The 27,154-nt window shown below is 37.5% G+C and overlaps 1 protein-coding gene across 1 annotated transcript in view; it reads right to left on the bottom strand.

Moving 5' to 3' along the window:
* The window catches only part of adgrl1a (adhesion G protein-coupled receptor L1a), a 146,450-nt gene that overhangs the window by 56,336 nt on the left and 62,960 nt on the right, over positions 1-27,154 (bottom strand). Inside the window, exons 3-4 of the mRNA XM_052552665.1 lie at positions 7,427-7,640; positions 3,251-3,360 (exon numbers count right to left, since the gene is read on the bottom strand). Coding sequence (XP_052408625.1) covers positions 3,251-3,360; positions 7,427-7,640 — 324 coding nt within the window. The remainder of the gene's footprint in view (positions 1-3,250; positions 3,361-7,426; positions 7,641-27,154) is intronic.

Genomic DNA, 27,154 nt, shown 5'->3' with positions numbered 1-27,154 from the left:
GAAAGACAGTTTTGGCTGAATCTGACGCCGTTCTGTCTCGTGTGGCTGTTATCATGGAGGCTGCAGCGCTCGCGCACAAACAAGAGTCTGTCGGAAGCGCTGCAAGCCAAGCTATGTCCTTAATCGCAGGAGCCCTTATTCCTCAATCCTTTCATATTAAATAAACAAACAAATGGACATATGTCAGCAGTAAACATGCCAATAACGGTGCGGAACGTGTTCTCCAGCAGCCGTGAAAGAAGGGGCATTATCAGAGCAATTAGGCGCAGTAAATTCAATTAATCTCGACAAATCTCCACAGAGGCCTGAGCGATGCCACCATCCCCCGGTAATTAAAAATGGCCGAATTGGTTCGGCGTTCGAGGGGCGTGATGTCTGGATATAATTGAGGCACGTTTCTATTTATTCCGCCACACTAGCCAACAACATGTGGAGCCCGGAGAGGAGCGCGTCCATTCTGTGCCCACAGTCCCTCAGGGGAGATGCGACTGATGGAGGATTCCAATAATTGGCTCTTCTTTGTCACTTCAGATGGCGAGAACTTTTCATCACGGAGGAATCAGGACCCAATTTTCCTCACCTCTCTATTCCTCAAACACCGTAAACAAAGTTTTTAAAAATAGGAGATAAAATGCAAGTCAGCAGCTAGTTAATCACGCATCCTCTCACCTCTGCACACGGCACTATTTCAAATCAACATGCAAGAGATGGCGACTGGGGAGAAGAGAGAGAAAAAAAGGGAAAATAACTGTGACAGGATAAATGAAGCGGTAAGCAAATTGGTGAGGTGTGCAAGCATTTCAGCTGTGACTCACGAGCCACTCGCCAACATATGTCATGCTAACACACAGAGTTAGTAGCCGCAAACTAACCATGCCCTATACATTTACTGTACTCCATCAGAAATACAACCTGTTGCAGAGTCATCTAACCTACTATACATATAAAAGGAGAGAAAAAAATGGAAGAAAGCCAAACCACTGTTGGTTTTAAGCCATTTCCCTCCTGTCTGAAAAAACAACAGCAAAATAATAATAATAATAATAATAATAATAATAATAATAATAATAATAATAATAATAATAATAATAATAATAAATAACAGAGACAAAATAACAATGAGAAAATAATAAAATGCTGTCAAAAATAACATGAAGAAAATGAAATGAACGAATACGGAAAAGATACATATTGCAAAAAAATTACACAATAAAATGCTGAAAGAACAAAGATAAAATGATTAAAAAATATAGGCTACTATATGAAACATTTAAAAAGAGAAGATAAAATAATAAAGAGCTGTGAAAACAATGAACTAACATAATAATGAATACAAAATGCTAAACCAAAATTCTGTTGATGAAACAAAACACTGAAGAGCAAAACAATGAAATGCTGCCAAAATTACACAAAACAAATAAAAAGGTCAAAAGAGAGACAAAACAATTGTCAAAACAACCAAATAATATTGTCAAAATTTCTCTATAAAAAATAACAAACACAAAATTTAGTATAACAACAACAACTACAGAAAATTAAAGACAAAATATTAAAAGAATCGTTGAATCAACAATGAAATTTTGTCAAAATAATGAAACATAAGAACAGATGAAGTTCTGTCAACATAGACAAAACAGAATACTATTAAAATACACAGACAGTGTTTTTGAGAGAGAGGGAGAGAGACTAGCCGCTGCCTCTGAAGTAAATCTGAGTCTCGCTAAGCACCCGAAAAAGGAAAGCGAGGAATAGTATTTGTACTGTATGTTTTGATGTATTTTTGTGGAAGCGGTTTGAGGATTACGGCCGCTGAGCAAAGGTGGTCAAAGAGTGTGGGCTGAAGAGTCTCGTTCATTTTACACAAGTGTGTGTGTGTGAGAGAGAGAGAAAGAGTTGGAGAGCTTTAAAGATAAATGCTCAGCTCTTCTGGATGCCTCCCAAAACCTGCAAGAGAAAGAGAAAGAGACAGAAAAACAGGGGAAGTGATGGTGGAGATCGAATAAAAGCATGTCAACGGAAAAAGAAAAGAGATGAAGGCTAAAGAGCGTGCGTATGTGTGAGACAAAGAAAAGGAGAATTCAGCAGGTGAATCAAAAGAGAAACAAAGAACAAAAAACACAAGTGTGTAAAAACAAAAGGACTGGATGAGAAATACAAATGTCAGAAGACTGATTGCGAATGAGAAGAGCACACGAAGAAAGCAGAACGGAGAAAGAAAAAGAGAAAGGAGGATTAGCAGGCAGAGCGGACTGGCGGGTTGTACTCCATCCTCTTTATTTCCTGTGGGAAGAGCAGAGAAACTGACCCCAGGATTATAGATTAGAGTTAATAACCCCCTTCCCGCTCACAGTAAAACCCATTAACATCCCCCCAACACCAAACTACCCTCCTAAAGCCCCACAGACCCACCCTCTGCTGAGTCACGGCCCCGTCTGGACCACCTGCACACATAAAGTCAGCGCTCATGATGGGGAGGGGGGGAGGGGGGGTACCGTCTGATGGGAGATTTTCACATGAGCCCAGCTCCCGAACTCCCTCGAAATTCACACCCTGCCTCTCATTCGCGAGTGACGCAGAAAGCCGAGCGTTGCCATGGGAATATTAGCATGTGTGCGACTTGCGGTCGTGCGGTCTGAAATAAATTTGAGGTTTGTGTTAACATTCCCATTGTGCAATGCACGCACGCGGCTAGCCGCCTTGCCGTGGCACAATTTTCATTTTGATTGTCTGTCAGAGGGGAGGTAAAGGTGTTTAATGCCAGATAAAGCACCCTCGGGGTCATGTTGGTACCGTGTGAGGCTGTGCACAAGTGTGTTTGTGTGCCTATGATCACCAATAAAGGCTGAGTCTGCATAGAGCTGGGGATACTGAATGCTTATCTGCCCCGCGTTGTGTGTTTGTTTGTGTACGGAGCACCTCCCTGATGTGAAAATCTCCCTCAGCCTCTGGAACGTCGCACTGTCGATGGAAAGAAAAATGGTTTAAAGTGTAAAAGAGTGTGTGTGTGAGTGTTAGAAAGAGAGAGAGCATGTGTGCGTGAAGGAGAGAATGCACTCGCAAGTGTGTGTGTGTGGGACTGAGCTTGAGTGAGTCTGTATGTGTGAGTGTGTGTGAGTGTGTGTGTGCAGATGGCAGTAGCTGGTTGAAGGGTTGGGGTTTAGGTGGGGGCAGGGTGGGTAGGTGAAGGGGGCGGGGCAGGAGAGGCGAGGGGGTGGGGCTGTTGGGATGGAGTGTCTGTGTCGTTACTCACTGTATGGCACACATTCATACTGGATCTCCAGGTACTTGTAGGTTCCTGGACAGGGGTCAGGAAAAACATCAGACCCAGCCACCACCACACATTGAGTGCGATTATTACACCTACGAAGAGAGAAAGAGAGAGAGAGAGGTGTTTAATAAAAGCCTGTGTCAAAAGTCAATGATCATTCCATCAGTCAAATAAAGGATTTAGTTTTGACATTTTCTCAGATGAATAGGCTATTATGTATGGAAGCCCATTTCTGCCACTAAATAAAAATTTAAAAGGTATATAGCAGTGGTTCCCAACCTTTTTCAACTTGCGGCCCACACAACCAAACACATATGTTTGCGCGGCCCACTGCAACAAAATTAAATAACCCCACTATTGTTGGGTTAATAACTTAGTACTCAGAAGCTAGATTGTTAACTGTATTTATTGAATGAACTGGCAATGAACAGAAAATAACTCGGCTGCATGGCACCGCTTGGCACAACTTCTGTTGTTCTGTAGCATATGCAGCAAAAATATCTAAGATGAATTGGCGGTTTATTCTTAAACCAAAATTGGCGGACCACCTGCAATACCACTAGGGGGCCGCGGCCCACAGGTTGAAAACCACTGGTACATAGAATTAAAGTCACAATTCTGGGAAATTTAATTTCTTGCAGTAGCAAGTTTATATCCTATTGATTCTGACTTTATAACTAGCAATTTTTAGTTTGTTTTAGAATTTCGAGAAAAAAAATTTAATTGTGAGATGTAAACTCGCAATTATGTGAAAAAAATAAAAAGTTAGAATTGTGAAATAAAAAGTCACAATTACCTCTTTTATATAATATAATATAATATAATATAGGCTACTGTAATATAATATAATATAATACAAATTGGAGACAATAAACTAGATCATAATGTGTGTCAGATCTATTCAATAATTTTGACAAACTTTTTATAGTTATTTATACATCCCTAAAACAAACACACACACACACAGGTATTCTGAGTTTGCACACTAGACCTGCGATGGGTGTGTAGCTGTAAATGTGTCCCAGGTTTGTTACTGTACTGTGCAAAGCATCTGTTATTTCCACCAACATATCAAGTCACTTTTCTTTAAACCACAATGTTGTTTTTTCTTCTTTTTTTCATGTATTTCTGTTTGTGTTGCCTCCTACTGAGGTCTTTTGTATCGCAGCCGTTCACTATGTCTCATTTTGAAGGCTGTGCCCTCCTTAGGTCACACAGTCAGCTGCATGTATCATTAAAGCTGTCTTATTTCAGAAAAGTAACCAATGTATTACAAAGAAAGAAAGAAATGACAATAATTTTCACCTTACAAAGACTAACTGGCAATTATAATGGTTATTTTCAGAAACTTTTCTGAAACAGCCTAACCAGCTGAATAATGTAACCTCCAGAGTGCACAGCCTTCAAAATGAAACACGTTTAATGTTGAAGTATTGTTGAGGACTGATTTTTCTCTATTTATGAAACCTGTTAACTGCATTCTGTTCTAACTCTGTAGCAGTTGATCCGAACACTGGAAACTATACTCAGAAGTATAATGTTAGAAAAGGTCTATGTTGCAAATTAATTCTGATATTTTGATATTTCTGTTCATCAAGGAATCCTGAAAACAAATATATTAAGGTTTCCACAAAATTAAGCACCACAATTGCTTTCTTGAGCAGCAAATCTGTCTATCGGAATCATTTCTGAAGGATCATGTGACACTGAAGACTGGAGTAATGATGCTGAAAATACAGCTTTGCATCACAGGATAAGTTCATAAAAAAAAAAAAAAAAAAAAAAAAAAAAAAAACACACACACACATATATACATATATACATTTATATATATATATATATATATATATATATATATATATATATATATATATATATATATATATATATATATATATATATATATATATACACACACACACACATACATACATACACAGACAAAAATAATTTAAAACTGAAATATTTCACAAAATTAATGCAGCCTTGGTGAGTCAAAAAAAAAAAAGTCAATTTGAACAAGTGTATGAAAAAAGTAATATGTATTTAACATAATATTTAGTAAAATAATACACTTTTACTTATGATTAAATAGCAACTTCACCATGATTCTGTCCTGTAATTTTTAAAAATATAATTTAATTAAATGTAAATTAATGATATCACAATATGAATAAAAAAATAAAAAATGAATAAACTTAGAGCTGTTTTTTTTATAAATACAATTCACACTCAAGAAGATCAAATGACAGGAAGTTTACGGGGTTTGTGGAATTAAATCTTGCCATATTGCTCGACAACTACTTGATTCTGAGAGTGTTTTGTAGCATGATACTAAGTGATTGTACACTGGTGAAGTCTCTGTCTTTGTCAACAAATCTCCAAGTAATATCAAACTCTCCTCAAAAATACACACCACTTGAATTGTTATTCATGCCTGTAGCACAATTGGTGTGGACCAGACTGCATGTCGAAAATGTAACACTCAGGGTTAAGTGTTTGTCAAATTTGTCCTCCTAAGTATGAGTCTTGGCAAGCACGGTAATAATTTCTCACCCGGCGTGATCATGTGACAGATGACAGTGTCAGTCGGAGGGGTGCGGAGGCAACAGACTCTTCCACCAGCTTAAACCTACTTACAGCCATCGCCTCCGTTTAAAGCAGATAAATGTATAAATGCAGGGCTGTTATCAGTATAAAATGAAAACACCGATCTAGCATGGTAAAGATTTATTGTGCCTCAAAAAGACACAGAGCCACTTCTCTTTTCAAATCCCTCTTTCCATATATCCCCTCATCATCTCTCTACTAGTGCAGAGTCACTCCCAGTCTAATCCCTCTCTCATTCTACTCATCCCTCCCACATGCCTCCTCGGTTCCTTCTCTTTCTCTCCCTCTCTCTTTCTCTATTACAAGGCTGATGGATAGCTAGAACAGGGAATCATTGATCTTGTCTCCGAGGAAGCAAATGCTGAGCACAGACAGGGACTGGAACTGCAGACGGGGTACACACACACACACACACACACAACATTTATACACATTATTCAAACACAAACGCTAAACAGTCACTTAAGCACTCAACCATATCAATAGACTCTGAAATACACAGTGCATGTGAAACAAAACCGTAACATGAACAGTCAGAGTTTTTTTTTTTAACACCCTTTCGCTCCTATGCAGAGTTTATATTGAAAAACCCCTCTGGAAACCATAGTGAGGACAAGACCAAAAATGTGTATCATGATGATAATCAGAAAGGTTTTAATTAAAACTTATTGTTAATGATAATACACACTTACTGTTCAAAGGTTTGGGATCAGTCTGTTTTTTTTTTTATGTAAGTGTCTTATGCTCACCAATTCTGCATAATACAAATGAAAACATCATTACAGTTAAATATAGTTTTTTCCTTCTGGATCATCGGAGGCAATTTGAACCTCAGTTGCCCTCAGTGATAAAAGATGGATCTCAAAATCATAGTCATTGTTGGAAAGGGTTAAAATACGCAAAAGATACTGGAAAACCCAAGAATTTGTGGGACACATAGGATTTTTCTGAAGAACAGCGGGCAGTTTAACTGTTCAGGACAAACAAGGGACTCGTGAACAACTATCACAAAAAAAATAAAAAATAAATAAATCTGCTGTGGATCATCCAAGTAACAAAACAGTATTAAGAGCCTAGCATATGTAAACTTATGAATGTTGTCATTTTTATAAATTCAACTATTATTTTCTCTTGTGGGCTATATAGTATGTAAATGTCTTAACATATTATATGTGAAACATCTTATTCAGGTCAGTACTAAACAAAAAATAACCTGCATTTTATATGATCCCTGATATTTTGGTAAAATAATTCACATTTTGCAAATACTGCAAAGTATATGCAAATGTTTGACCACAACTGTACACATACTGACCCCAATGGTTTGTTGAATGGAAGTGTGAATATAGAATAGAATAGAATAGAATAGAATAGAATAGAATAGAAAAAAAAAAATGCTTGAAAATTTGTCATCATTTTCGACTGCCACTATTTAGAGGCAAAACTGACTCAATTAAATAAATATGAAAAACGATTGATTAAACTTAAGGGAATTGTGGTCTTCAAAAGACAAAAACTATGATTCAGATAGGAACTCTGTTCTGATACCTTTGTGACATGATCTTGAAAGCATCTGGCAGGTAGCACTGTACGTTTTCCATCTGAAAGGGGTCGGCATCACAGATCTTGTCATCTGTGCGGCCGTAGTTGGCTGTCTCGATCATAATGACATCACTGCCAGGGCAGCGGAGCTCGATGGGGTAACCTTCGCATGCCAACTCCCTCCGCATCAGACCAAATGGCATTGCAGAGCGACTCAATGCTGCATCAAGAGAAAGATAAACACAGATTCAGCATGAACTGGTCACAACAATGTTCACAACTTCATTACGTCTATGACATAGAAGGTGGATAGAAAGTTGTGGTTTACAAAGAAAGAGAGGCAGAGCAAGACTACATAACAACCAATTATGAAAAACATTTGGGAAGTGATGAATCGAAAGTCAAATTTGACTTCATGTTAATTTTAAAATGAGCCAACCAATTGCGTGGATTATTGATGTAATTAGCAGGTCATGAAGAACCCTTCTAATTAAAAATAACTAACAGCATAGGGAGCTGTTTGTTACAGCAAAATGTTATGACCCACAGAAATCCTTTAAAGGGAAAAGAAAGAAATAATTAGATAAATCGGCAAGGGTTTTTCACAGTCAGTGATCATATGTTCAGCCTTCGTAGTCCTGAGCAGCAAACTATTTACCCTCTCGCTCAAACAAACTGTGAGAGTTACGTACACACTCTGTTAACATCCTCCCACTCCTTCACACAGCTTTCGGCCGGATGCCATCTACCACCCAAATACAAGGCTTGAGAATAGAAAATCATCTCCCATGTGTCCAAATCGCTTTGGGAGCCAATAACCAAACATCTGAACAGAACCAGCACCTAGAGGAGAGAACTGACCCTAGACCCACTACCGGCCCTATCTGCCCACACGTGGCGTCTGCCATTTACACTCAATTTAAGAGAGAGCGAGAGAGACATGTTAAGAGGGCTCTAGGGTGCCATAGGGTTAATCATTGTGCCTGGCTGAGAGGGTCCGAGAGTGGCATACTTTATCTGAACAAGAGCTTTCAAAGAGTTTGAAGATCCAGCCATGTAAAATGGCTGCCAACCGCCTCCACTCACAGAAGTCTAAACCCAGTCAGTGGAGCTCTCCATGGTGCTGACAAATAGAGAGAGGGGAACCTGTGGAGCTGTCCATTGTGCTGAGATATGAGTGGGTGGATCTGACCCACAGAGTTCCATGCAAAGGAAAAACTGATCAATGAAGTGCTATGTACTCCTGAAATTCATTCCTGCAATCAAATATAGGGAACTTTTTCACAACAAAGCCGACAATTCGAAAAACCTGCTTTAGTCGATGCATGCCTCTACATAAAAGTAATAGACAGACTCTGTTATATGGACAAATGGAACAAGTGCATCCATTCAGCTTCGGAAACAAACTTTTTTTTCTTTGCTCGAGACATGATGTAAAGTTCTCAGATTTTGAGTCAGCCCTTTTCACACTGAGGTCAATGTGAAAGTCAGACGTTGCTAAGAACAGGATTTAAAAGCATGCTCCTTTTGTCTGCCAATGTCAGCCATTCAACCCCAGTGCACATGCTTGTGACTCTCTGATCTGGTTTCCTACTCAATGGTTCTGTAATCCTTTACTTGTTCTCTTATAAACCCTGAGCACTTAGTTGCCGCCATGGAATGTGGACATATGTAACTGCATCATATATCACACAGTTGTGTAGCTGTCACACAGGCTCACTAAAGCAAGCAAGCAAGCATGGTGGACATCAGCGAGGGAATTGGTGGTGTAATCTTGCCATAAACGTGTAGATTTGAGGACTTAGACCTGCTCATCTGATTGGGAGATTTGCTGAGGTAAACGTGTTTCATGCAAGGCTGTTACACTGTGCATTCAAATAGACACACTCCCTTGTGCCCATATGACACACAAACACATATAAAGAGGCAAAGTGGGATTAGAGTGTGCCAGCATGGATTCTTGTTTCCACAGCATTCCCGTGGAACAAACACATAGCTCCATACTGCTGGTCACTGATTAAACCATTACTCTGAGCTCACCACTGCCTCGCCACAGGAGGCCAATCACACAGCCAACCAATCACCCACCCACATGTTCATGTAGCTTCAGCAAGCTGGTTCGTCCCATCCCATACTGTACGTTGCCATCCCACGAACTAATACAAATACATTAGCCCAATAATTTCTGCCTTTCTCTTCCCTTATCTGCCCATATCTCCAATTGTAACCACCCAGTTATCTCCCAAACTTGACTACGGCTGCTGGATAAATAGGCTCATTCCCTCATTTATGAGTGTATTTTGCTCCCGCAGACATTATCTCCAATCGGAGGAAGAAACTGGACTGAGGGGAATAATCTTCGTAATCCGAATTAAAATGCTGGAACGTCTCAAGCTAAAAAATGGAACCCATTTAATAGATAGGATAGCTGTATTTTCATTTTGTCTTTTTGATATAAGAAGGTCCACAGATGATTAGGAAAATGACCTTGGGTAAGTAAATATCTGGAAGGGAATTATCTGAAATCTTTGTTCAGGGTCAGTTCTTAGAAAGTGACTGACTCAAATTCATTCCAATTACACATTCCAGAGATGGCAGACAGTGCACATGCACTAGAAGTAGAGGTTACCAGAGTTTTAAACTCTCATTGGGTAATTCTGAGATCCCATCCCAAGGCAAGTGTATTTTTGAATCAAAGCATTATTCATTATCAGAGGGATTGAACTAATGTGTATTAAGACTTGCATGGCTACTTTATTTTAGTAGTTGACTAGTTGTCCAGGAAAAACAGTTGACTACTATCCAGTGAACCAGTGTTTACCTATTGTAAATGACACACCATGCTGTATCCAGGGTCTAGTAGCCAAATGCAAAGTGTTTCCCACACAGCTGAAGTGAAATTGAAGTTACTCACTGTTTGTCCCAACACTAATCAAACACTGATCCTCTTTCAAGTTCGCCATGCAGTTTGCTTAAAACATGATTTGTGAATTGCTAACTCTATTTTCTCCAAACAGATTTGGTCATAACAGGATGGCATTCGAAACAAATGAGAAGCAAATCAAGCGGGACACAGTTTGTGGATGGAGGAATTTTCATCCTGCTGTTGCTAGTGCCACTGAACAAGCACATATAATCTGGGACTAGGTTGCACAAGTATGAGAGAGTTGTAGAACTAATTATCTACTCGGTACTCGGTATGTGCTTGTGGGACAAAATGGAGCAGGTACTCATAGTCTGATAAAAGATTTTATCAGATGGATCACTGGTCCTCTGGCTCTAAATCTCTGCAACTTCCTGCACAAACGATGACGTTATCTGTATGAATTGGATGATCATTCAATTTGTTTATTCAGTAATATGTTATACACACCTGTTTTAAACAGTACTGACAGGTTCATATTTACAGATATTTTAATTTTGATTGTGCCATTTTCATTTATCTCAGAATGCGCAGATTGAAAAAATGGAAGCGGTAAATGAGGTAAGCCAAAATCAAACTGGCATTGCCTCCATGAGCACTGTGCCTTATCAATGATGAAGAGTAAGTACAAGCTGCTATACAAACTTAATCTCATTTTTCACTAGTGTGAGCTATTTCCAGAGCAACAGTGTAGGGTGGCACAATGCTATATCACACATTTCTAAAGTCATATTATATTGTGTGGGTAGCTTAATAACTGAGCCAACTAAGGTAAATAAAACGCACTCTCCTAAACAGTTTTATATTTCTTCAATTTCCGAATAATAGCACCAGCAGTTGTCTCCTTCTCACCAAGCTTCTTGCTGATGGTCTTGTAGCCCATCAAGCCTTGTGCAGATCTACAATCTTGTCTCTGACATCCTTTTCCAGCTCTTTGGTTTTGCCCGTGGTGGTGGGATAGGTTGGGATGGAAAAAAACAGGTTGTATGGACGAGCTGAGATTAGGAGTAACTTCTTAAAGTGGCAGAAGTAATTTTTGTTCCACATGGGCACATAACCAATCTGTGGGACCCAGAATTGTTGCTGGTTGGTAGTGGATCAAGGTAGTGTATTTAAAAATATATGCAATTACAGATTTGTAAAGATGATTTTTTTTATTTGATATATTTAAATTACTTTAATTGCAATATCAAAAAAAACACAATGCAATTAAAATTTCTCAAGCCCTTTACATGTGTTTTAATATGTTAGTTAACACATAAAAGTTAGCAGGACAAAATATTATTACAGCTTTGTGTAATCTGACTACTTTAAATGATGAGTAGCTTTTATAAAGGGCTACAGTTTCAAAAAAAGCCTCCTCAACTTAGCCTGTACGCCATAGTTCTGACTTAATTACTGGAACACACCACACAATATAGAATTATCATTTCAACTTTCCACTCTTCATTTAAAATCCATCTACAGTATGCACTACCAAAATTCTGTGTGTGACCTTCTTCTTTCTATCAATAGGTAGAAATTATTCAAATTATCCAATTATCCAAATTATTTTTCCATTGCACTTTTCTTCTTGATTCCTCCCCTCATCCTCTGCCTTAAGTGAAGTGAAAGAATGAAGGGTGAGGAATGAAGGGGCAGTTAGTGTGGAGAAACTGCGGCTGGTGCTGCCATAATAAGAGCTGTATACTAATTCAGAACAGTGGAAAAGAGTGATTGGATTTGACTCATTATCCATATGCAGTAATTAAAGCCTAGGGGAGGTTTATAGAGTGAAGTAGAGAGGTTGTGCCCTCAGCCTTGAACATGCACACACTGAAAAACACAGAAAGACAAGGACACAGACCGTGGTAGACAGGACAGGCAAGACACAAATGGGGTGAGACAGTTGAAAAAGAAGGGTACACTGAACTCAGCAGGGGAAAAGATATGGAGACACTCGTATCTACTGTTGTAGATGGTAAAATACAGCATTGATTGGCTCAGTAAAAGTCCACAGGGTTCCAACACGGTTCACAATTACTCAAGAGCCTATAGAAAATTAGGGGAAAAAGATAATCACTATCAGATTGCATTTGTAGCATGGTTGCAAAACACATAATAGTGTCTAAGATAAAGAAACAGAAACAACCTTTTTTAAAATAAATGTACCAAGTTTTAAAGAAATATAGTGTGTGTTCATGTTGATTTGAAAAAATGAAAATAAAAATAAAAAATCCTGTAATGTTACCATCAGTTAAAAAGTATTAACATATTTGCTTTACACGGTGTAGTGAGCATACACATTTTAGACATTATTTTAAAAAATCTTTAAAATTAGAGGTATAAAACTAGACGACGACTACTACTACTACATGTATTCATTTATTTATTGATTACAAAAATTAAGAATTATTCAAAATAATGAAAAACAATAAATAAATAAAAATAGTGAATTCAATTATTCATTTATTTATTTGGATAAGGGCTGTTGATTTAACATGATAATTTGGTGCAATTAATTATATAAAAACTACTAAAGCACCTGTACATTAAAATCATGATTTTGGAGGTAATTTTCTCAGTCAAAATCGATGTACAATTAATTTGTAATTAATTATATGAATTAATTGGCACATTATGTAATTAAATAGTTTTACATTTTTATTGGTCTTAATTTTATTATGAAGGTGTTTTGTCATGATGTGAGAGAAGCTGCGGCCAAAAATCGCATACTGATTAAGTAGCTACTTGATTGTGACAAAAGTATGTCATAGTATGAATGCATGTCGTATGAATGAAATTCAGATGTACTACATCTGTCATGTGACCTACAGTATCAGCTGCATCATTCACAAATCCTCTCCCATTGCCTCATGGGATAGTAAAAAGTGTCTTCTGGATACACACTTCAGAATCTCTGCAGAAGTATAAGTCATTCGGGTAGGCCTACTTTTCATCTACTGTTTTATCAATACTATGAATTCAGACATACTGCTAGATTATACTTTTCTACTATATACTATAAAAAGTAGAAAAATCGGCATATTCATATTCTCTCTATTAAATAATTTCAATTTCCCCCTTTTTAAAAAAAAAAATGAATAAGAGAAAAGATTCCTCGAATTATATGTGATAGCGCTCACCTACACATATCATACATTTGTCACATGTCACTTGACTTCTCTATGCTGTGCACCAAGAAAAGGAACAATTACTACTAAATAATTCATCTGGCGACAGACTGGTAAAGCTGTAAGAAAAAAAAAGTGTCAGTGGTTCAACGGATCACAAATCTCACGGTTTGGATCACATTACGGTATTTGACAACTGGATCGAATCATTTTTCGGATCAGCAAGAAAAATATTTAAATTGGACTTGCTTTCCATTTAAAGCGAAGTACTCCTTTGACACCACAGCAAATACTACTAGATTAACTAAGTTAGAACATGATTAAAGAGACAACAGAACAGCCAGTAAAAATAAGAACAAATACACAAATTACAAGCATAGAAAAATACAATAGATTATCTTACAAATAAAATAAGGTTAGTATTATTCAAATAAAGAAATTTATTAATTAGGAAAAATAAATGAGCATATTGTTCACTGTATGAATTAAATACCGATTTATTTATTTATTTTATTTTTTATCACAGCTGTTTTGTTGTTTGATGATCATTAATGACAGCAGCAGTATTTATAGGCCACTGTCCCTTTAAGACCTGATGCACGGTATAATATCCGATATAATTATACACATCACATCCGATTTCTTTCTCAGCTGTTTTCATTCACTTGTGTCATAACTGACTCCATTAACCTGAATGATTTTTTATGTATGTCTGCTCAGAGGATGCAGCAGAGGATTCAGTTCGGTGTTCGTCTGAAATGTTTGTGCGTGTTTCATGTATTTGTGGCTGTGCGCATAGAGAACAGCGCGCAAGTAACGAATCGAGTTCCCTTTTGCCTTTTCTTTCTTGGATTGTTTTAAATTTGCTTGCTTGTGTAAAGACAAACTAATGATAAACTTATACTCTATTATGGTTACATTTTGCAATTAATCCGCGGATCACATGCGTGACGAACCGTGGGGCTTGGTCCGTACGGATCACGGATCAACTACAATCCATTTAACCACTAATCAGTTGAATTGAGCTTAAAATGCCTGATTATCAGAGCTGCCTATCAATTAATGAAGCAATGATTGATTAAGCAATTAGCAATTCTAATAGTGAGAGGCAGGTCTGTGAGGCAGGTTTTGAGGGATGAAGATGCGGACCAGTGAGTGTGGATGCCATCAGCTTCTTCTTCCTCTTTCAACCCATCTCCATGCACCACTTATTCGCTTTGTTGCTCATTAGCACACAGCTCAAGCTTTGGAAACCAGCACCACTAGAGCCGGCATGACTCCCACGCCAGCACTACACTGATGTGTACGGTTCAAAGAGGGGCCCACGTGTCAGCGGGTTTTGACTCTTGAAAATGTATTTCACATGACCAAACAATTCTAATTAGTCTAATTCTTGCAAGTCTGTTGTTTGGCAGAAGAAAATGTTTTTATACAATATTCCTTCCAGTTGAGCATTCAGTAAAAAAAACTAGACTCCAAGATTGCAGCATACTGTATATAGCAGTCATTTTGGTATTTAATATTAGGGCTGTCCATTACAAGTTTTAATCAAATTACTTGCATGATATGCTGATTAATAACTCAAAAATATGCAATCAATAACATGTACAAATGAATATAATTGTAATTGTAATTGAATGAATATAATTGAACATAAGCCTCTGTTCTACAGTCCAGAACAAATACATTTAATTTAGTTTATCATTCTAAATTGAGTTTGACTCCAGACCTCACCGCATAATCATACAGCATGTCTTTTTCTTTGACGCAAATTTATTAAAGGAACACTCCACTTTTTTTGAAAATAGGCTCATTGTCCTACTCCCCTAGAGTTAATTCACGAGTTCACCCTTACATCTAATCTGAAGGCAAATAGTAGGCATATTTTGGCGTGCTGTCCTGGGGGAGGGGTCCGGGCCCGGAGCATAGCCCGAACCTAAATAACTCCCCCTATCCCTAATTTGGGATAAATAGATTAGAAGTGAGGAGTTGGGGTGGAGGAGGGTTGCCGAAAAACTGTCGTGGGACAGTAGGTAGGAAGACTGGATATATATACGCTTGCGTGCTATTTAAGATGATTAGCTAAACGAGATGCACCTGTGCCAAATTGGATGATTATCTGATCTTGCTTCTCCCGAACTTTGTTAATAAAACCACATACAGTTGAGTTTTAGCGTTTCGAATCCATTCAGACGTTCTCCGGGTCTGGCAGTAGCACTTTTAGCTTAGCTTAGCATAGATCATTGAATCTGATTAGAACGTTAGCATCTTGCTCAAAATGACCAAAGAGTTTTGATATTTTTCCTATTTAAAAATTGACTACATCGTGTACTAAGAACGACAGAAAATTGAAGTTGCAATTCTCTAGGCTGATATGACTAAAAACTATAAATTATAAAACTATAAAAACTAGCTGAACAGTTCTACGTTCAAATACACGCAATAGGCTTAAGCTTGCTGCAAAGCACCAGCAAAAGTAATTACCATAAATGTGACATGGAGAAATAGTAAGGAGATATTTGAATTATTTACTAATAAACTACTGTTTTCTGAGTCAGTGTCGCTAGAAATGAAGTTGCCAATCCTGACCCGATATATATCATGTCTGTGAGGCATGTATTCACTGAGTTTTGGTTAAGTTTTGTATCATGCGTACCATGTTTGTTTGTTTTTTTATTTTATAAAAGCACAATGTTTTGTTGATATTGTGAGTGCACACAAATAAAAGTAGACCCTTTGCAGTTACGAATGATGTATTACTCTTACCTTTATGAGCAAAAATGATGGCGTATCCACTGAAAAAAAATCCTATTCTAAACTGTTGTTAAACTATTGACCGGTCTAAGCATCTCCACACAAACTACTGGATATAGGGCACATTTAGCTGGGTCTAATGTTTAAACATTGTTATACGCTTGAACTGTTTTATATCTATAGATTTTATTTTAGGCAAGTCGAGATGATTTGAGGCGGCTAAATTGATTAATCATAGGCTCACTGTCTGCCGCTGGCTGCTTGGTCATTACTTAAAAAAATAAAATAAAACTTATACTTAAACAAAAAAATGCTCCAAATGTTTTTCTAAATGAACTTAATAAAAGAAAAAATAAATAAAATATAATTACTAAGCTGTTCAGGGACTGTTTGGCTGCTTTTCAAAAGTGTTTCAGAAGTGTTATATAATTTTTAAGTGAACTTAAACCACCACAATTTAATAATAACATACTGGCATGAAGAGCATGTTGGTTGATCTCCTTTTGATATTAAGAACTTGTGTGAGATTCTGAAATTCCTATTCAGCATTGTGCATATATGATCTGATCCCAGCAATTATTGAAAATAAAAATGTGACTTTAACCTACAGTAGAGTTAATTAATTTCATTCAGATTGTTGTTCATATACTGAACCCATTCCTTTTACCATTTGGTGATGATGTGAAATACTATGGTAAGTGTCCATATGTCCATACACATTTTTTGTTTTTGTCATGAATAAAACATGTTGTCAAATTATGTTTGAAGTAGGCCTGAAATGATTAGCAGACATTATAAAAAATATAAATAAAAAAATGTCTACAAATATCTTTGTTGTTGAATAGTTGTTTGATCTCATATGACCTAATGTAATGGCCTGCAATAACCCGGTTTGACCAGCAAAACTATAATACAGCCCTCACACATGCAAACCAAAAGAAGAAGACATGCTTATGAGAAGTGCAAATTAAGCAAAATCAGTAGAGACTGTACTGTACTGTCATTTCTTAAGGCCTTGAAATACTCAGAGCAAAGTTAGATTTTTTTTGTTCTTCAGTTAGGGGTAAAAAGAAGTTTGATATAAGCAAGCAGTGCTTTACGGTTGGTGCACATCTCGACAATGCTGAGATCAGCATTTAGATGAATATGTAAATATGTCCTGCATGTTTTCCTCTAAATAACAAAATAAGAACACAACAAAAAATGACTAAGAAAACAGCAGTTTTCAATAACACAGCAGCTGAATAATAATGTATTTAATGAAGTTTTTGCTAGTACTTATTTGTATTTAAATGTCAGAAACATAAAATGAACTATATGCAGTGTAAAACACTACAATTTTGATATGTGATAAGCTTTGATTGAGTGTCTCTGTCTCTGCGCCAGTCAAAGTATGAAAGCAGATTAGAATTTTGAAGTTGATCGCGTGACACCGTTCTATACATCAAATGTTCATATGCATCAAAGATTTAAAATATTTTTTAAAGAGGAAAAGCAAGAAAGCAACTACATGAGAAACTACTCGGCAACCATCCCCGCATCTTGGAAGTGAGTTTTGCAGAGAAAAGCACTACTCACTATTTCTTCAGAAAACTTAAAAAACGAGTTTCCTGTCTATAAATTGTCAAATGCTCAAGCACATAGTGAAATAGTGAAACTGAGAGACAGAAGCTAAGAAAACAGACTTAAAAACAAAAACACCTTTACCGTTAGTGGAAAAGGCTGAAGGTCACTTTGTATATCTCTTCCCCAAGAGTCGCCTGTCTCTCTCTCTACAGCCTGTCCCCAGCTCTCTGGCTATCTCAACCACCTGCACCGAACCCAATTACAGCCCAGCACCGCATCCCACGTCTCACTCACACACACACACCCATGTGTCCACATCACACCACACGCCTCTCCCGGTGCAACACATCACACCCCACACTCAGTGTCTCCACACCCTCCACCAGCCTCATGGCCGGGCCAAGAGAGAATGATGACTGGAACCACTTGGATTAAGATTAGGACTCGGTCAGAGTGAGAGACTCATGAGCACTGACCGGCGACACAGAATGCCATGCACTTCCTGTTGAGGACAGGATGTGACTTTTGGAACGTGACTGACCCATCTCACTTACCTTGTGTTGAAACACATTTACCACAAACCTCGTCTCACCTTGAGACTTCCTGAGACCAGTGTGTCAGTGTTTTATCCACTCTCTCTAACCCTGTATTGTTAATTATAGCCAGGGAGAGAAAGAGAAATTCAGGGCATGCTACAGTCTCAGAGACCTGTGATTTCATTTGCGTAGGGGTAATAAAACTACTTCATAGGGCAAAGGATGAAACCAGCGGCATAATGCCACCAGAGACTTTGGTTAGTCCGGCCTATCACAAGCTAATGGCAGCCGCATTATTACAGATATACATGGAAACTCAATACTGCTTTCCCTAATCAAAAAGAGGAGAGGGAGGAAGCAAGTAGGCCAAGAGGGGAGAGTGGAGTGCGTAAGTCAAGGAGAAACAAAGTAAGACAGTTTCGATGGATTTGTCAGAACCTTGTCCTTAAATTGAGTGGTTTCTCCACTCTTTAAACCTGATAGCAGAAGCACAATAGTTTAAAGTCTATTTAAGGTTTCTGTTTTCATCTAGATGTCATCGTTTTTAGAGGGAAATCTGCAAGACAATTCTAAAATGTTCTCTGTATATTGTGTGAATGTCAATTAAGTTTGAGCAGTGGCTTTTAAAACTGTCTAAATTCTTGCTCTCATTTCTTTGGGGAATAATCACAATCTTCAAGTAAAGGCAAACTGAAGCCTTTGGCAAAGATTTGCATCAACATTCGATATACCAAATAAATGCACAGTCAGCATCAGTAAGCAGTGATTTTATTGTGGTTAGGGCCCAGACACCATTATTCCTAAATCAAGGTTATTTTACTTTCACAAATCTCTGTATTTTTTGTATTTTCATTGTGTGGCAATTTTGAGGCACTTATTACTCATTTATTTAAAGTTTCCAAAAATGAGGGAGTTACAAAGATAAATTTGGTAGCATCTGCTAGCCATGTGATCAACCCACGTTATACAATATCTTTTATAGGTTTTATAGGCCACGGATATGACTTGAGTCATCTTATGAGAGTAAATATCTCCCTCAAAAGGTGTATTCACTTCCTAAGGGATAAAAACAGTTCTAACACCTGCACCCAATGAAGTATGTATTGAAGTATAATTTAGAGCACTAGATAATCGGACTTTCACAAACAACACTGGTGTGGTACCTGGGCTCACAAAAGAGTCTCTTGTTTACTCCTGTCTCAAAAAGCCATGCTTGAGGTGACAGATATTCCTGTTTTTATGTCCCCTTATTTGGACGCATTTATGTCTTTGCTTTTTTTATATCCTACCCCCACATCAGTCTCTCTGTCTGTCTGCCCTTGTATACTGTTGATAATTTTTAAATGGTGGTAGAAAAGAAAAAACACACACATACTCTCAGTGACACAAGCACATGTGTAAATGCAACATCAGTACATACCAGAACAAAGTGATGACACTCACACACTGGTGTGAAAACCAGACATCTCCATTATGCCCATCGCATAGCACACATGCACACAAACACACATTACGAATAAAGGAAAATGTGCAGACCAGACCAGACAGCAGATAATGCAGGGCTTCAGACGCTGCCTGTGTCTCTCATCAGTCGACACACACAGACAGGAGAGAGAAGCATCTTCAAAGGCCCATTTGAAAGAACACACCACCGCCACTCTCACCCGCTCCCTCTCCTCCCACACTCCCAATATATATATTCAAAGGCCATCCATTAACCTTTCACTCACACAGACCTGTCTGTGATCTACTGCTCTCAGCTCATGCTTTGAAGAACATGGCGCTCTTCCACCAACAGCCACGTGGAGAGGAGAGGAGAGGAGACAGATAAGAACTAGGAGAGGAGAAGAAAGATGAGACACAATGAGAAGAAACGATACCAAATAATTAAAAATGAGAAGAGTGAAACCCTAACAAGAAAACAAGATGGCATGAGATGACATATACATTGGAAAAGGAAACAAAACAAAAAGAGGACTGACAACACTAGACAAGATAAGAGAAACAAAAAACATGTATTTACTGTATATATGCTAAAGAGAGACCCAAGAGTGGTGTGAATCATAGAAACGCAGCACACGAAAAATCAACATCACAGTTTCTTTTTAAGCATCACAGATTGAGAAAACAGTAAGATTCCCCTTCCAACTGCATTCATGCTCTGATTAAGCAGAATATCTGCTGCTTTATTTATGTATTAAAATCAGCCAATACATGTATGAATTCAATCCTCGCTGCTTCAAAAGCCCATGAATGCTGCATCCATGCAGCCCAAACAAATTCCTCTCTCATTAAACATTCAGGCAGGAAAGAGCTTGGAGAAAAATACGGCAAAACAGCTGGTCCTCTAGAGCTGAATGAGAACTCGAGAAGAGGAGGAAAAAGAGAGAAAAAAATGTGTTCACACACTGCAGGACCGCAGGTCTTTCCACAAGAGCAACCATGAAGTGAGGACTTAAGTGTGTGTAAGATGAGGACAGATTGGAGCAGTCAGAGGGCCCACTGCTGCAATCACACACACACAGATAAATAAACACATAAGCACTAAATGAAACTGCTATGTCAAGACTCCATCACGGACCCTTGAGTGGTCTGTATGCCACCCCATTAAAGACCAGTAATGTTGTTTCACAGCATATCTGCACATTTACAAGCAGCACAGGAAGCAGATATTTTGCCTGTTTGTTTACAAGGGGTGTGTGTCTGCATCTGTGCCTTGAGAGTCTGGAGGCAGAATCTGAGACATGCTCCAGACGAGACATAACACAACTATTGAATACACTCTGAATAAAGTTCTGTACTGCAACGTGACAGTGAACAGCACTAACTAAGCTGAATTAGGTTATTTAAAGATGGACTGTGTAGTCTCCAACTGGAATTGCAGGAATAATAATTGTTTCCAACCAGGTTTCTCAAACACTCTGGCATCTAACAATGTTCAGAACAAGGAAGTGTATTATAACTGAAGAAAGCTATCCATTAGCATTCCCATTCATCTCAATGGACAGCTGTTTGGGTGCTGCAGGACCATATTATTTTCAAATCTGCCATCTTTGCTCAGGGGTGTTCAGTTCTGCAGCCCATTACATTAGCCAGGCATAAAAGCAATGTCACTAAAACAATGGGAGTTTAAATTTCAAAGCATTCCAGTCATTCTGCGTTCTACATCTTGCGTTTCATCCAATGCCAAATGAAAACAACAAACACACTCACAACAATGCATGATTATTCTACTTTTGGCAAATTGGTGGCTATATATATATATATATATATATATGTATATATATATATATATATAACATTTTTTTTATTTTTATAAATCAAATCAAAAATGTTTTACTTCCGAACTGTACATTTTCTCATGAGATCGGTTCGAAATAACTGGTGAAACATCACTTTAGTGTCATCTTGGAGAAGATGTTAAAGGTACAGGTTGTAGGACCTGCCACTAGAGGGCGCACTACCAAAACAATAACAATCACGTGGTTTGATGACGCTAAGGAGCGTGGAATGATGGAATTTGTTGTCTTCTACCCAACCGCTGACAGCCATCAATCAGACGGAAAGATAAATCATGGATTTAACGCGAGTTCAACGATTTGCGCAAGTAGATTACATACAAAGTCAATGCAAAGACGTGATCAGACGTGTCCTCGCGCGGGTCTAGAGACGCGATGCCCCACGTTTGGCGTGTATGCCCCATAATACTACTCTTGTTATAATAAATAAGTTTTCTGTAAAGATACGAATCAAAACAACTCACCTGTCGAGTAAAACACAAGTGAGATCGGCATCTCTTTCTAGTTGAAGTTTGTCGCGAAGCTACTTCCGCATTTGTCCACAACACTGTTTTCATGTGGTTTCTACGTCAGTAAAGGCTGTAACAAAGGGTAACTAACGTCATTGACAGATGACTGCACTTCCCTGTGTCACTGTTTAGAATGGAAATTTTCTCATGATTTAAAAAGAAGTTGAAAACATTAGAGATATTGTTAGTAATCAGCTGGACAAAATATATAACACTAGCCTAGTGGTTTTTGGATATTTACTGCATATTATCTTACAAATTGTACCCTTAAATGATGCTTTGGAGTTTAGTTACATTTTATCTTGAGGATAAATGAATAAAGACATACATACTGGTAAAACATACTATGGGTCACTATGGATAGTACCCCCATAAGTTACAAAAGCTTGTAACTTATTTACCCCTAATTGGCATGTATTGATACATTAAAAGTACAAATTACTAACTTTTGAAAGGGCACTTTCAGTTGCAGTTTTGTGTCTTCTTTCTGAGAGTGCAAAATAGATATTTGTGATTTCATATGAAGCTTGCAAACATTTTACTATTTTTCCACCCAGAATACACAGCTACTTCCAAATGGTCATCAATAGAGAAATACTAGGCCAGAATAAATATAATAAAGGCCAAAATACCAGAATGCACTGGTACTGTATGCCATGCCAACAAACCAAACCTTGACAGCCTTTCTTTGAAGAGGTAGTTCAATCCTAAATTCACGCTGTTGGACGAACCAGTTGATTTGTCTGATCTGTACAGAGTGATGTTTAAAAATGTCAGTGTTTTAGGAAGTAAATCTAGCTTTATTACAGTTGCCTCTGTACGTTAAACTGGATTTCTTCCATTTTTACATCGAACATGACACAGCAACAAGTACTTATCTGAGAAATAATTCTTTTGGACTGTGGTGTTAGAGTACCAAGTCTAATTTATGTTTCTTGAGTGAATAGTGGACAAGCTACAGAGAGTGATACTTGAACACTACTGCCAAATCAATAAATCCACTGTGACATCTATTATAGGCAGCCAGACAAAAGATACTAGGCAAAAGTTTCTGTCAGGGCTGTAGTGTAGTGTAGTCTGACAAACTGAGCTGTGGTTCACATGCGGGGATACAAATTCAAATCTGGCTTGCAACATGATTTCCCAACATGCTGCTATACATTGTGCTTTGCAATATCCATCAAATCAATTACTAAGGGATTTTCTGAGTTTTTGGCTACTTTTTTTTCTGTTGAACATTAGATTACAGATGTAAAATGGGTTGCAACCGAACTTTCTGTCGACTTCAAACTGATTACACTGTTCAAAAGTAAAATGAAAATCCTTCCACTAAGCGAACCAATCAAACGACACGACAATCATCGGCAGTGCTGCTCACCCTACGACATTTCTAAGCGGCATGAAACCATCCATGTTCTTGCCATCAACGGTGAGTGATGTTTGACATTAATTTGTGTCACTCAACATCTCAAGGTCTCACTCAATAGAAAAGCCATAAATTAAGCCTTCGAGGGAGAATATTTGACAAATGAATGAGCATTAGAGTGAAGAGTGACTGATTTCACTGCAATTCAGGAGTGTGAGATCAATGTGCGAGCGTCAGACTGAGAAGTGATTTTTTTTGCGAGTTGTGAGAGCGTTACATGGAGGCGCCAGAGTATTAGACTGAGTAAAAGTATGAGACACGCTGGAGAATGTTTGAGCGAGCTGTTAAGTGTACCAGACAATGTTGTACAAAAGAAGAAATTAGAGTCTGAAAATAAAAAGAAATAAAAAAAGAAGAATAAAGGGGATCGGAATATGAGAGTTTTGCCATATACGCACACACACAGATGCACACTCAATGTTTAAAAAGTGTAGATCTATAAGCATGCCTATGCTTATTAGTTTTGACTTATAAACTTTGGAATTTGGAATATATAAAAATGTATTTGGTTTAGATTTCAATCTAATTTGTCACAATTCCCTAAGATAAAACCTGAAACGGTCAAACAAAGTGACATATCATATAATAAGGAAGCACTAATTTCCATGCATCATCAGTCTATCAAATCAAGCTTTTAAATGTAGGGCGATTTCAGAGAGGCTAGCAATAAAAGGCTAGCTTTGAAAGCAAGATCCAAGCCTCCCTGCAAATCACTCTCAAAAACCAAGCCTCCTCCAAAACACATGAACATGCACAGCAGACCAGAGGCTAACCAGCGACACGATAAGAGACAGCGTTGGTGGACGGTTGAATGCAATGCTGTCAGACTACCTCACGTCTTATTCACTGGTGAGAAAACATTACAGTACAAAGCACATGATATTACAATAATAACACCTTCCATTCACAAGAAAAATATCTCTACAAATGAGATAAAATATCACAAAGAACATTTGATAAGTGAGCCAGAAATACTACAAATTTGTTAGTATACTTTAAGGATATTTCATCTATATTTATTATATCACTTAGTTTTAGCTTTGGTTTGGTTTCCGAAGCAAAAAATAATGACTATCATACATTTTTACCCTGATCTACAGAAGACACCCACTAAAATGTCATTCAGTATAACAAGAGTTTATATACCAAAAAAAAATCATTAGATGACACTAAGACTATGTAAGGAACACAGTGCAGACCCCAAAAATAATTAAGTGTAATATTTTATTCTATATCACTCTTTGCCTCTATCAATCAAACCATTAAGTTTTACACATTTGTTAGATATATATTTTTTACAATTTAAAATATAATACAATTTTGTATTAGCAACTTTTCTTTTATATAAGTAGAGGTCATAAAAATTATGTTGTTTCTTTTTTTTACATACATATAACTGTTACACTGAGTGATGATGGAATACTTATTTAACTCATATTTTGACATTTAAAGTTTTTTTAAACAATTTTTGAAACACTATGCTTTACTATGCTCTTTATGTATACAAAATCACTTTTGTAAATTTAATTGGCACAGACACCAACATGAGATGTGCCGTCTCGTAAACATACTATTTGGAAACTGTAAGATTGATATATATATATTATTTTATTTTAAAGATGCTCACCAAGGCAATAAATAAGTTGTAATGTATTCCTGTTATGGCAAATCTTAATTTTCAGCATCCATTACCTCAGTCTGTCACTGCTGAAAGCTGTTTTTCAGAATTCTCTGATGAAGAGAAAGTTCAAAAGAACAGCATTTATTTTAAATGGCAATCTTTTCTAACATTATAAATGTATATATTTATAGTCTCTGTGCGTGTCTGTGTTTATTCACTGGAGTATAAAATTGTGACAACCAGCTTCAGTCTCTTATATACACAGTATATACACCCTGAAACAAACACACACACACACATACACTCACTCAAAGGCGAGCACAGCAGAAATGAGAAACAGAATTATGTGCTCTGTGTGAATGTGTGTTAGTTGTGACATGCTTTAATGGCAACACAAGACAATCAATGAACCCATAGAGGAACGAAGCCTTACTTATTTCCCCTAATAGCCTGTGCTAGTAGCAGAACCTTGATAATACTCAATTGATTATTAATGCATTATTAATCCAGAGCCAGGTCACAGAGACAGCTGGAGGCACTCATGCACACACACACACACACACACACACACACTCGTGTGAGCATGCACACGTACAACACATTGATGAAGCGGCTCTGTGCCCGGGGCCAAAACGTGTCCAATGGAACACTGAGTACATCACATCAATTCACAGCAGCAGAACCGAGCAAATTAAACACAGGAAATACAGCAGCCACCAAATACACCTGGACAAGCAAACGCTGCATGCTCCCCTGCTCCTGGCGCGGGCCCCACAGAGCAGCAGATGGTGCAGCGGTGTAGGAGTGAAAGGGCACTAGCTGGACAGACCCCTGCTACATCCCCCCGTCCCCAGACCTCAGGCCCATCACATCAACATCAGCTTTACAGCCACTTTCCTTCCATCCACCACACACTCTGGCTCATTTACTCATATACATCCACAATGACCCATTTATAGGGGCTGAGGAGACCAGTATATGCCAGTCTTTCAAATGGCACTTCCATTATAACTTACAGGTATTAGTATACAGTCAGTTCTATTGTTGTTTCAATAATAGTTTTGTGAGTGTGTGTGTGTGTGTGTGTGTGTGTGTGTTTGTGTGCGTGTGTGTGTGTGTGTTCTCTTCAAAAGACCAAAGTCTGGTTTCTTATTAGTGTGAAATTTGTTGTGAACTGGGAAGTGAACCAAAGAATCATACTCAAGTTTGGGTATTTACACAGATTTCATGAATGTATCTGATTATGATTCACAAACTCTAAAACTTTGTTTTAGTTCAGGTTTTGGTTCACTAACGATTCATCTGAATAATTATCAGGTAAAGTAAGAATCATTTTTTTCTCAGTCTCTCAATTAACAGGGAACCCTGTCAAAAATATATAAAACGTTTAGAGATACAAATATCATCACTTAAAAAAAAGAAAAAAAAAAGTTCTAAATTACACCAAAGGCAGTTTTATATCTTTTAAATTCTATAATTATTTGTAGTCCAACTTATTGGATTTTTTTCTTTTTTTTTTTTTTTGGACATATTTATTTAAAATTTAATTAAGAATAAATGAGATCACTTAAAGGATAAGTAAAAATATGAATATATAATAATTACTAAATAGATTACTAATACTAATACTAAAGTATTAGTAAAACAGTAGGCGAAAACAGCATTAGGTAACAGTATTGATTTCTTAAATTACAACATCGATTAACGAAAAAGATTGATGCTGGAATTTAAGAATCAATGGTTTGTCAAAATGAAATTAAAATTGATTTATCGGTCTTATGAACCCAGCCCTATATTCGAACTTATGTTAATGGAATCCTTAAGAGAACTTAAGTTTGTTAACTTTAAATTCAGGTTGTTAGGTCAGGTATCGCTGCTGATTACTCACGGACTACTGCTATTGACTTATAATTTCCTAAAAACTACTAAATGAAGTGAAACAAATGGATATGAATGCAATAAAATTATCAATCGGATAATTGGGCTT

Source organism: Carassius gibelio, chromosome A3 (assembly GCF_023724105.1).
Source record: "Carassius gibelio isolate Cgi1373 ecotype wild population from Czech Republic chromosome A3, carGib1.2-hapl.c, whole genome shotgun sequence".
Classification (NCBI taxonomy): domain Eukaryota; kingdom Metazoa; phylum Chordata; class Actinopteri; order Cypriniformes; family Cyprinidae; genus Carassius; species Carassius gibelio.
Note: the sequence above shows the minus strand (reverse complement) of the source record. Positions and strands in the feature narration are given on the sequence as shown.